The sequence below is a fragment of the Microtus pennsylvanicus genome, chromosome X (assembly GCF_037038515.1).
Source record: "Microtus pennsylvanicus isolate mMicPen1 chromosome X, mMicPen1.hap1, whole genome shotgun sequence".
NCBI classification, from domain to species: Eukaryota; Metazoa; Chordata; class Mammalia; order Rodentia; family Cricetidae; genus Microtus; species Microtus pennsylvanicus.
This window is the reverse complement of record NC_134601.1, coordinates 86,231,275-86,243,739: the sequence shown is the minus strand read 5'-3', so window position 1 is coordinate 86,243,739 and position 12,465 is coordinate 86,231,275. Positions and strand designations below refer to the sequence as shown.

Below are 12,465 nucleotides of genomic sequence, written 5' to 3'. Positions count from 1 at the left end.
CTCAAACTTGTCCTGATCCTCCTGCTTCAGCCTCCTGAATGCTGTAATTACAAGCATTCACTGCCATTCCTGGCTCTGTTTTTAAAGTTTTTCTTTCTTTTTTGTCTGTTAAGTTCTAAAGGACAGTGGGTAGAAAAAATAATCTCAGCCAGGTGGCAAAGGCTTTTAAATCCCAGTACTCAGGAGGCAGATACAGGCAAATCTTTGAGTTGAGGACCAGTCTGGTCTACAGAGAGAGTTCCAAGACAATTAAGGCTACACAGAGAAGCCCTGTCTCAAAAAACCAAAATAATAATAATAATCTTGTTTGATATTCCATATCATTTGCTTTTTTTATTGTATAGACTTTAGATCTAATGAATATAAATAGTAAGTTTTAGTTTTTTCAGTAGTTGGCTGAATTTTCTAGGGTTTCTTTTGTAAATAACTTTTGTGGTTTATTTTCATTAGGCATTTGAGAACAATCTTTTTCGTGCTCCAATTTATCTTCATAAGATGCCAGAGAGTGACTTCTTGATCATTCGAACAAGGCAGGGTTACTATATTCGAGAATTAGTGGACATTTTTGTGGTGGGCCAGCAGTGTCCGTTGTTTGAAGTGCCTGGTCCTAACTCCAAAAGGGCCAATACACACATCCGAGACTTTCTGCAGGTAAGGTGGGAGTTGGGTTAAGATGCATGTGGTAATAGAAAGATGAAAACATATCTGGGCTTAGTTGGGGAAGGGAACCTGGTGAGGACTTTTATCCTTTCTTTATGTAATAAGAATGTATTTGACTTACTGGACAGGTTTTTATTTACCGGCTCTTTTGGAAGAGTAAAGATAGGCCACGGCGGATCAGGATGGAAGATATAAAGAAAGCCTTTCCTTCACATTCAGAAAGCAGCATCCGGAAAAGGCTAAAGCTCTGTGCCGACTTCAAACGTACAGGTCATCAGTTGTGACTACTTGTCTTCTCTGTGATACTCTCATAATCCCAAAGAAATATGACTTTCAGTTAAATCATAGGTAATAGAATAGAAATTAGTGGCTGTCAAAAGAAGGTACAAATCTTGTAACTAGAGGGAGGTTTTGATGCTTTTTTGCTAATTTGATGGCAGTTGGTTACTAGGAGTGTTCATGTGAGTATGTCTTACGTACATACTTGTGTCTCATATGAGATGTAGGAAACTGGCAGCGGGGTTTTATTGACTAGTCATGTCTAGACATTACTTGGTTCTGTGTCAATTTGCTCTGCTGTTACTTTAGAATTCAGAACAGTTTTTCTGTATCTTTTCCAGGAATGGATTCAAACTGGTGGGTGTTGAAGTCTGATTTTCGTTTACCAACGGAAGAGGAGATCAGAGCTATGGTATCACCAGAACAGTGCTGCGCTTATTATAGCATGATAGCTGCAGAGCAGAGACTAAAGGTGAGCCTCTTCTTGTTAGGCACTGCTTATGTCTACATTTCTTTTCAGAGAGATAGAAGTGAATACTCTAGAGATGATAGTTACTAGATTATTACCAGTTATTCAGCAATTTAAACTGCATGAGGTACTTTCTGTGTGTATGGATTCTAGGGAAAGCTAATGTCAATGTAAGTCTCAGTGAGGGAGTTAAGTCCTATTGTCCTTCTTTAAAAATAATAGATCACTAATTTGGGTGGTGACTCTTCTGTGAAACAAATAGGAAAGGGTCTTTTTGGATTCCCAGATAGGCAGAGATAATAGCAGGAAGTATGGTTTAGAGATGTATAGTATATAAGACTGTCTTAGTAAAGGTTTCTTTTTAAATTTTTTTTATATGCATTGGTGTTTTGACTGCATGTATATCTGTGTGAGGGTGTTAGATCCCTTGGAGCTGGAGTTACAGACAGCTGTGAACTGCCATGTGGACGCTGGAAATTGAACCAGGATCCTCTGGAAGAGCAGGAAGGTCTTTTAACCATTGAGCCATCTTTACAGCCCTATTAGTTAGGGTTTCTATTGCTTTAAAGAGACAGCATGACAACAGCAACTTTTTTTTTTTTTTTTAGTTTTTCAAGACAGGGTTTCTCTGTAGCTTTGGAGCCTGTCCTGGCACTAGCTCTTGTAGACCAGGCTGGCCTAGAACTCACAGAGATCCACCTGCCTCTGCCTCCCGAGTGCTGGGATTAAAGGCATGCACCACCACCGCCCGGCAACAACAGCAACTCTTATAAAGGAAAACTGGTTTATAGTTCAGAGGTTTAATCCATTGTCATTCTGGCAGGAAGCATGGCAGGATGCAGGTAGACGTGGTGCTGAAGAGGTAGCCAAAAGTTCTACATACAGGCTGTAGGAAGAAAGAGTGACACTGGGGCTGGCTTAACCATTTGAAACCTCAAAGCTCACCTCCAGTGACAAACTTCTTCCAAAAAGGCCACATCTCTCAATAATGCCACTTCCTGTGAAACCTTTATTGCCCACTTTCATTTAAAATACTACAAAGGGTAGAACAGAAAAAGTCCAGCTGAGAAGGTCTATAGTTAGAATCTCTCTTTAGTTTGCTTTATAAATGGGCCCTAGCTATTCACACATCCACATGAGTTCCTTGAAAAGTTTTTGTGTGAGGGCTAGAGAGATACCTGAATGCTTATGAGCACTGGCTGCTCTTCCAGAGTACCTGGGTTCAATTACCAGTACCCACATGGCAGTTCACAACTGTCACTCCAGTTCCAGGGGATCTGACACCCTCACACAGACATACAGGCAAAACATCAATGCACATAAAATAAAATTGAATTATTTTTTAAAAAAATAATTCTAGAAAAAAGCATTTTGTGTGAACACAGGGCCTTTGCACATGCTAGTCAAGCATTCTGCTAATGAACTATATCCCTAGGGCAGCAAATTCCTTGGAATTTGGCATATCTTCTAGTAGCTCAAGAATGCACAACAATAATACATGCATTTAAAACTACAGAATCCATTTTCTATGCTGATATTTTGTATTTAATATTCAGTAAAACTATTTTCAGAAAAAATAAACCTGTGTTTTTTTCAGTTGACTTTTTTTATACATAGAATTGTCCTCTTTCAGGATGCTGGCTATGGAGAGAAGTCGTTTTTTGCTCCTGAAGAAGAAAATGAAGAAGATTTCCAGATGAAGATTGATGATGAAGTAGGTTTTACAAACTTTTTTTTTGTGACAGAATCTTGCTCTGTAACCCAGTCTGGCCTGGAAACTCTAAATATTCCTACCTTTCTCTCAACTATTGAGAGTACGCACACATACCACCATGCCCAGCAACACTTGTATTTTTTATCTTTAATTGTATGTATGTGTTGTATGTGTGTCTGTGTGTATGTGCATGTGCACATAAGTAAGTGAAGGTAGGTGGGTGCCTGTGAATCTATCTGTAGGTGGAGTTACAGGTGCTTGTTTGTAAGCTACCTGACATGGCCATTGGGACCTGAACCCAGGTCCTCTGAAAGAGCAACAAGTCATTTCTCTCTTTTTTCTCTCTGTGTTGTCCTGGCTATCCTGGAACTCACTATATAAACCAGGTTGGCCTTGAACTCACAGAAATCCAGCTGCCTCTGAGTGCTGAGATTAAAGGTGTACGCCACCACTGCCTGGCCAGCTTCTCTTTTTTTAATAATAATAAAACTCCTCCCAGCTCTGTAGTTTTTCTTAAAGAAAAATTTTGAAGATTTATTTATTTGTGAATGTGTGTTTGCTTGTTTACAGAGTCTAGAAGAGGGGAATCACATCCCTTAGAGCTGGGGTTATAAACATTTGTGGCTAGGGCTTGTTATGTGAATGCTTGGATCCAACTTCCAGTCCTTAAGATTGTATGGCAAATGCTTTTAATCACTTAGCCTTCTTTATGGCCTATAACACTCATTTTTTTTTTAAATCAGTGCTTCTCATGATCTCTTTTAAAAAGAAGGTTTTGGAGGGGCTGGAGAGATGGCTCAGAGGTTAAGAGCATTGCCTGCTCTTCCAAAGGTCCTGAGTTCAATTCCCGGCAACCACATGGTGGCTCACAACCATCTGTAATGAGGTCTGGTGCCCTCTTCTGGCCTGCAGACATACACACAGACAGAATATTGTACACATAATAAATAAATATTTTTATTGGTTTTTTTTTTTTTTTGGTTTTTCGAGACAGGGTTTCTTTGTGGTTTTGGAGCCTGTCCTGGAACTAGCTCTTGTAGACCAGACTGGTCTCGAACTCACAGAGATCCACCTGCCTCTGCCTCCCGAGTGCTGGGATTAAAGGCGTGTGCCACCACCGCCCGGCAAATAAATATTTTTTAAAAAAAGGTTTTGGCTAGTGAGATGGCACACATCTGTAATCCCATCACTTTGGTAACAGGAGGATCAGATGTTCAAGATTATGCTCTGATACATAGCGAGTTCCAAACCAACCTGGACTAGAGACCCTACTGTAAAAAAATCAGAATAAGAAAGCCATTCAAAAAATTGGACAACAAAATGAGTTGTCCTTCTAACCTTGATCATCATGAATGTGGGTACCACCCTACCTACTGAAATCCCAGGGATAATGGACTGAAGAACACCACTGATAAATATAATCCTTATCCTGATTGTACTGAATCTCTAAACATTGTGATTTAAGTATCATAGAAGAGAGCCGAACATTGGATTGCCACCATATTTAACTTAATATTTGGATAATTTAAGAAACCATGAGGGGCTGGAGAGAGGGCTCAGAGGTTAAGAGCATTGCCTCTCTTCCTAAAGGTCCTGAGTTCATTTCCCAGCAACCACATGGTGCCTCACAACCATCTGTAATGGGGTCTGGTGCCCTGTTCTGTCCTGCAGGCATACACACAGACAGAATATTGTATACCTAAGAGAGAGAGAGAGAGAGGGAGAGAGAGAGAGAGAGAGAGAGAGAGAGAGAGAGAGAGAGAGAGAGAGAGAGAAACCATGAAAACGTTCAGAGAAATTATTCTACCCTTTTAGGTAGTGGTTAGATGTGGAACAATGTTTCCTATAACCCTGAGAATCCTTTTCTTTTTCTTTTTTTTTTTTTTTGGTTTTTTTCGAGACAGGGTTTCTCTGTGGTTTTGGAGCCTGTCCTGGAACTAGCTCTTGTAGACCAGGCTGGTCTCGAACTCACAGAGATCCGCCTGCCTCTGCCTCCCAAGTTCTGGGATTAAAGGCTTGCGCCACCACCGCCCGGCTGAGAATCCTTTTCTTTTCTTTTTTTCTTTTTTTTTTTTTTTGGTTTTTCGAGACAGGGTTTCTCTGTGGCTTTGGAGCCTGTCCTGGAACTAGCTCTGTAGACCAGGCTGGTCTCGAACTCATAGAGATCTGCCTGCCTCTGCCTCCCGAGTGCTGGGATTAAAGGCGTGCGCCACCATCACCCGGCTGAGAATCCTTTTCTTTATCTTAGGTTCGTACTGCTCCTTGGAATACTACAAGAGCTTTCATTGCTGCCATGAAGGGTAAATGTCTCCTGGAGGTGACTGGAGTAGCAGATCCCACAGGCTGTGGTGAAGGATTCTCCTATGTGAAGATTCCAAACAAACCAACTCAGCAGAAGGTGAGAGTCTTTAGATTTCTAGAAATCAAAAGAGGAAGGAATGAGGTTTGCAGTAGATATAAATAGAGTAGATGACATGGAAATGGTTCATTTGCCAGAATGGCATAGATGCTTACTGTTAGGAATTCAGCTCAGATTCTCACTTGTTTTTGTTTGAGACAGGACGATAAGGAACCTCAGCCAGTGAAAAAGACAGTCACAGGAACAGATGCAGACCTTCGTCGCCTGTCTCTGAAAAATGCCAAACAACTTCTTCGTAAATTTGGTGTGCCTGAGGAAGAGGTGGGTATAGAAGAAAAAAACTCTTGAGTAAGAGGCTTTGTATACAGATAGAAAGGTAGGAAGGTGTAAAGAACTAACTGGGTTTTTAATATGATATAGATCATGATAGGTCCTAAATACTTTACCTAAACTTTTCTAAATTTCTTTTAGTTTTTTTTTATCTGTGTTTCTAATAATGGCCCTAGTTTGTCCTTTTACGTTGCTAAATGAGTTATATATGCATATATATAGTTCTGTGTTTCTCTCATAGATTAAAAAGTTGTCCCGCTGGGAAGTTATTGATGTGGTCCGTACAATGTCAACAGAACAGGCTCGCTCTGGAGAGGGGCCTATGAGTAAATTTGCCCGTGGATCAAGGTTTTCTGTAGCTGAGCATCAAGAGCGTTACAAAGAGGAATGTCAGCGTATCTTTGACCTACAGAACAAGTATGTTCAGTACTGTGGAAAGTTTAAGCTGGAAAGGAGTAGTATCCTGGACATGTTTTGTTTTGAACTAATGGCCTTGTACATGCAAGACACATACTTTATCACTAAACTCTCCAGCTCCCAGATACTATTTTTCAATTTTGGGATGAGGTCTTATTATGTAGCCCTGCTATCTGGAACTTGCTATGTAGGATAGGCAGGCCTTGAACTTTTGATGATCTTCCTGTATCTGTTTTAGGAAACAGATTCTGGGCCACAGGTATCCTTTACCATGCTCTACGAGATATCATTGTATAATGAAGATGATATCACTTGAAAAAAATTTAACTAGGTGGTTGGGTATTTGAAATACCAGGCACTATCTATAATAATACTGCCAGAGTATCTGTTCCTGTTTTTTTAAAGACAAGGTTTCACTATGTAATTCTAGCTGACCTGGAACTCACTATGGAGACCCAGTTGGCCTGAACCTACATTTTTGCCTCCTGAGTGCTGGGATTAAAAGGATGTACCACCACACACAACTTTTTTAAAGCTATTTTTTGAGACAGGATCTTGCCATGTAGCCCATGTTGGTTTCAAGCCTTTGGCAGTTCTCTAGTCTTTGCCTTCTAGGTGCTGGGATTATAAGCATGTGCCATCATGCCTATTGAACCTGCTGTTTTCAAAGTAATTTAGCAAAAGCTTTGGATGTCATTAAATGCTAAGCTTGATCTCGGTTCAGTGGCAGTTCTTGTAGCCTACTTTGCTTAGGCCTGGAAGTTTTAAGAGTGATAATGGTTTTATTTTTTTCCCTCTAATGACTTAGCTATGAAATAATAGCAATGTGATAGGAAAAGATCCGTGAATCTAAATGTTGTAGTGTACTGGAGAGCTCTGAGCAGGACTTGAAAGGCTGAGGCAAGAAAGATCAACAATTCAGCGCATATCTGGAGTGGGGGATGGAGAGAGCAAACAGTCTCTTTTAAGAAAATTTTTAAAAACTGGCCTATGTGGTGGTACATGCCTTTAATCCCAGCACTCGGGGGAAGCAGAGGTAGGTGGATCTCTGTGAGTTCCAGGACAGCTAGGACTGTTACACAGGGATGCCCTATCTTGAAAAGCTGATGGATGGATGGATGGATGGATGGATGGATGGATGGATGGATGGATGGATAGATGAAATCCTGCCCCAAAGCTGCAGAGAAACACTGTTTTGAAAAACAAACAAAAAAATCCTGTGTGTGCTACCTTCTTAGCTTTTTTTCCCCAGTTATTCTGAAAGAATTACTGCAATTTTGCAAATCTGAATTGTCTAGGAAGATGTAGTTTTTCTGTTATGGGTTTCATGGCTTTATGGATTCTGAGTATATCTTTTTAAGGTTGATTTCTCAATTTTCTATTTCTCCAATCCTACTTCTTTCTACACTTATATTTCCCCTGCTCTTTAACTTTTTTCTTCTCTTGCTAGGGTTTTGTCATCAACTGAAATCTTATCAACTGACACAGACAGCAGCTCAGCTGAAGACAGTGACTTTGAAGAAATGGGAAAGAACATTGAGAACATGCTGCAAAACAAGAAAACGAGCTCTCAGCTGTCTCGTGAACGGGAGGAGCAGGAGCGGAAGGAACTACAACGGATGCTACTGGGTGAGGGGGTTTCTCAGACAAGTAAAGAAAGGGATCAAAAATGGAGCTTGAGTCCAAGCCGGAGACAAAGTAAAAAATGAGTATAGAGAAACTTGTAGATGAGGTAGAGAGATTTCTTCAAACTGGACTCCAGTCTGTGAGGAAAAAATTTTGAAGAGATGCTGCCAGCCGACTGCTTCCTTTTTCTGTGTCCAGATACCTGGCCATGCCAGAGCTACCAGTGCTATCAGCTTTCTGGGAACTCATCCTCCAGAGTAACAGTTTTAAAAAATATAGGAAGTATCTGGCTTGGTGTGGTGGCGCATACCTGTAATCCCAACACTTGGAGAGTGAGGCAGAGGCTTTTGATTTGAAGGCCTACCTGGGCTATATAGTTAGACCCTGTCTTCAAAACAAACCATGCATACATACATATGCAAGTAAGTAAATAAATAAATAAAATGGAGAGTTTCTAGATGAATTTGCCAGGTTGTCTTTGAAGTTTCTGAATTTATATTTAAAATCCTATGTGGATAGGCAATTTTCTGAGAAGATTCATGGCTTTCAGAAGATTCTTAAAGGAAGCTTAGATCCAAAAAGTGCTAAAAATCATCAAATAATTGCAGACTGAGGATAATGGATAACAAGGTCCCAATGATTCCTCTGGTAACAGATATCAAGCAGGCAGTGGATGTTGTTACTGAGAGGATGAAGTCTGAGGATGGAGATTAAAGTGACCATTTTCATTCATACTAGTCTTACCTTTGTTTGCCCATCTCTGTAAAATTTTGTATAATTTTGTTTTTCTGGCTCTTTGTAAAGATATATGGCTTTTTGTGTTTGTTTTATTTGTTTGTTTGTTTGCTTGCTTGCTTGTTTTTGAGACTATGTCTCTGTAGCTCTAGCTGTCCTGGAACTTGCTCTGTAGACCAGGCTGGCCTTGAATTCACAGAGATTTGTCTACCTCTGCCTCCCGTGTACTGGGATTAAAGGCAAGCGCCAGAGGCTGAATCATCTTGAATCATCTCTCCATACCTACTGAGTTGAGTCTACATTTTTTTTCGAGACAGGGTTTCTCTGTAGCTCTAGCTGTCCTGGAACTAGCTCTTGTAGACCAGGCTGGCCTCGAACTCACAAAGATCCGCCTGCCTCTGCCCCCCGAGTGCTGGGATTAAAGGCGTGCGCCACCTGTCTACATTTTTACAAGATCCCCAGATGTTTCCTATTCATATTAAAATTTTGAGAAGCATGCGCTGGGCTTATTTATTCCTCCTGAGTCCTTGCTTAGATGTTTTCATCAACTGTTTGCTGCTAAGAATTTTCTGTCACTCTGCTATTCAGAGGAATAAAAGTATAACTATTGCTTCTCGGTCTTCAATAGCAAACATAATATTTTGAGGTATTTCTTTTTTTTTGGTTTTTCGAGACAGGGTTTCTCTGTGGTTTTGGAGCCTGTCCTGGAACTAGCTCTGTATACCAGGCTGGTCTCGAACTCACAGAGATCCGCCTGCCTCTGCCTCCTGAGTGCTGGGATTAAAGGCGTGCACCACCACCACCCGGCTTGAGGTATTTCTAGAATGTTTGTATTTATGAAAATGGAAATTGGCAGTGGTTAAAAGAAGTCAGGAACGGGCAAATCAGGGTATTCTTGTAGCTATTAACAACTCTCTGCTTTTAATGTGGTATGTTGAATGTCTCCAACTCCAAAAAAGTAGCAATTTGGATTTTAGAGGGAATGTTTGGAAATTGTTCTCTATCTTGCAGCAGCAGGCTCAGCAGCCACAGGAAATAATCACAGAGATGATGACACAGCTTCAGTGACTAGCCTTAACTCTTCTGCCACTGGCCGCTGTCTCAAGATTTATAGAACATTTCGAGATGAAGAGGGGAAGGAGTATGTTCGTTGTGAGACAGTCCGAAAGCCAGCTGTTATTGATGCTTATGTGCGCATACGTACCACAAAAGATGAGGAATTCATGTGAGTTTGATATGCCACTTTTGAGTGTGGCAGGAAAAATAATGGAAACAACGTATATGTATGAGTTGTAGTAATAGGAATATATATTGTTATCCCTGGAAATCTGCTGTTGTTTAGAACCTTCTTGCCTTTAGATCTTTGGATTTAAACAGAGCTAAATCACTGGGGAAATAACTAGTTTGCTATGTTTGGAGTATGGTGATTTGCCTTTGCAAAAATCATTCCTGTAAAACCAGTACTTGGGAGGATTCAGCAGAAAGAACGTGGGTTCTAGACAGTCTGGGCTGTAAAACATTGTCTCAAAAATCAAAAGCAAAATCTTAATGATCATTTAGGACTTAGACTGAGAGATGTTATTTTATACATGTGGAAGACTATCAAGGAACATGAAGATGGCAGGCAGTTTATTTCATTTCCGCCTGGATGAATTACTTATATTTTGAGATGGTAGCTTTCAGGGTAATCATCTTGATTTAGGTTGCTTATGGTCGGTCCTATTGTATTTTTTTCTTGTTATTCAGTCGAAAATTTGCCCTTTTTGATGAGCAACATAGAGAAGAGATGAGAAAAGAACGGCGGAGGATTCAAGAGCAATTGAGAAGACTTAAACGAAACCAGGAAAAGGAGAAGCTAAAGGGCCCTCCTGAGAAAAAGCCCAAAAAAATGAAGGAGCGCCCTGACCTAAAAGTAAGTATACAGGGCTGGAGAGATGGCTCAGAGGTTAAGAGCACTGACTGCTCCTCCAGAGGTCCTGAGTTCAATTCCCAGCAACCACATGGTGGCTCACAGCCATCTATAATGAGATCTGGTGCCCTCTTCTGGCCTGCTGGCATACATGGAAGGAATGTTGTTGTATACATAATAAATAAATAAATCTAAAAAAAAATTTAAAAAAAAGTAAGTATACAATACCCAAGTGTTGTTGGACACAATGTAATTCTAGTACTTGATAGGCTGCCTCAGGATTGTGAGCTTGAAACACATAGAGACCCTGCTTTGAAAAGAAAAAGAAAAAATGTTTAATGATATGATCACCACTAACAAAGCAAAGGAAGGTAGCATAACTTTTCCCTCAGTTTTTGTCATCTTTAGTTATTGGAAATGGAAGCAGTATTGTAGAACACTAGGTTATATTATTTGTAACAACAAAGGATCTGGAACAAATCTACTTAGTGAATTCAGGCTCCCCTGGGCTACATGAGGCCCTCAGAAAGAAAACTCACTCACTCACATTTTCTCTCTCTCTCTCTCTCTCTCTCTCTCTCTCTCTCTCTCTCTCTCTCTCTCTCTCTCTCTCTTTATCTCTCTCTATATATCTCACTTTTTTCTAGGACTTGGGTAGGTTTGGTACATTTTATTTATATTCATTTACCTTTGTTATTGGGCATCAAACCCAGGACCTGATAAGTTTACTGCTGAGCTATTTCCCTAACCTTATAATGCTTTTTTTAAATGGTAGCTTTTTAAAGGAGGAGTTGGACAGGTGGCTCAGTGGTTAAGAGTGCTTACTGTATCAGAGGCCTGGGGTTTAGATCTTAACACTTTATATTGGATGATTCAAAAGCACTTGTAGCTCCAGCTTCAAGGGATCTAACACCTCTCTTCTGGTAGGTGCTTGTACACACAGTTGCACATATAGCCGTATACACACTGATACACATACCCAAAAGGTCTTTTCTTTTTCATTAAAGCATTTATATATTTACTCCTTATCTTTTATTGTCTAGTAATTCACTGCATAAATATTTATTTGATATCTACTACATATTAGACAAGATATATATGAAAAAAGAAACTTTCAAAAGGTTGGATTTTCTTTTCTGACCATTGCTGGAAGAATAGAAGGGCACAAGTATTCCTAGGAGACAAACATCTGTGCTATAATCTCCAAGCAGCAGTCTGCCTCTCTGGAAAGAAGCTGTGATAGCTGTGCTCTTATAGACAGGGGTTTGAAGGCAGGAATTTCTCCTGAGAGAACAGCTTTCTAGTGGAACAGCTTCAATGGAAAGCTGCTCAAACTGGCATCCAGCACATTCTACCAACAGATCACGTGATCTTATATCCAGACCTTTTGCTTTTAGTCATGTATTCACTTATTAATTAATCTGGTAGAACCTGGTGTTCTGTAATACCTTCCCCTCGAAGATACAGAGATGATGATTTGGGCTGCACGAAGTGTTCTTTAAAGATACACACAAGTTATAGTCCAAAGTTACCATTCCATCCAAGTCTAGCTGGGGCAGTCAGTGGATTTACTGGGCTTACTTAATGGAGCGTGGATGAAGGGTTAGGGACAAGACTGTGGGTGTGTAAAACAGCCACATGACTAATTTATCCTCCAGCACAGATGGTGACTTCCTCCTAGCTGCATAGCGGGAGTCCTACTTCAGTCAATGTTCCACTCCTTACATCCATCAGCGCCCCATGAGGCCACATGCAAGGGAGCATGTTTTAGTTACTTTTCTGTTGCCATGCCAAGACACCGTAATCAAGACAGTTTATAAGAGAAAGTGCCTAACTGACCCTACAGTTGCAGAGGATTAGAGTCCATGATAGCGAGCAAGGGTGTGGTGGGAGGAACAACTGAGAGCTCACATCTTGATCCGCAAGCAGAAGGCAGTGGGACTGGCACAGGTCTTTTGACAACTCAA

The 12,465-nt window shown here is 40.5% G+C and overlaps 1 protein-coding gene across 3 annotated transcripts in view; it reads left to right on the top strand.

The window, feature by feature from the left end:
• The window catches only part of Taf1 (TATA-box binding protein associated factor 1), a 73,484-nt gene that overhangs the window by 27,044 nt on the left and 33,975 nt on the right, over window positions 1-12,465 (top strand). For all 3 annotated transcript variants that reach the window (XM_075958924.1, XM_075958922.1, XM_075958923.1), the window contains exons 15-24: window positions 451-651; window positions 789-930; window positions 1,281-1,411; window positions 3,042-3,122; window positions 5,371-5,520; window positions 5,683-5,802; window positions 6,053-6,228; window positions 7,679-7,857; window positions 9,601-9,814; window positions 10,336-10,501. In XM_075958924.1, the coding sequence (XP_075815039.1) occupies window positions 451-651; window positions 789-930; window positions 1,281-1,411; window positions 3,042-3,122; window positions 5,371-5,520; window positions 5,683-5,802; window positions 6,053-6,228; window positions 7,679-7,857; window positions 9,601-9,814; window positions 10,336-10,501 (1,560 nt within the window). The remainder of the gene's footprint in view (window positions 1-450; window positions 652-788; window positions 931-1,280; window positions 1,412-3,041; window positions 3,123-5,370; window positions 5,521-5,682; window positions 5,803-6,052; window positions 6,229-7,678; window positions 7,858-9,600; window positions 9,815-10,335; window positions 10,502-12,465) is intronic.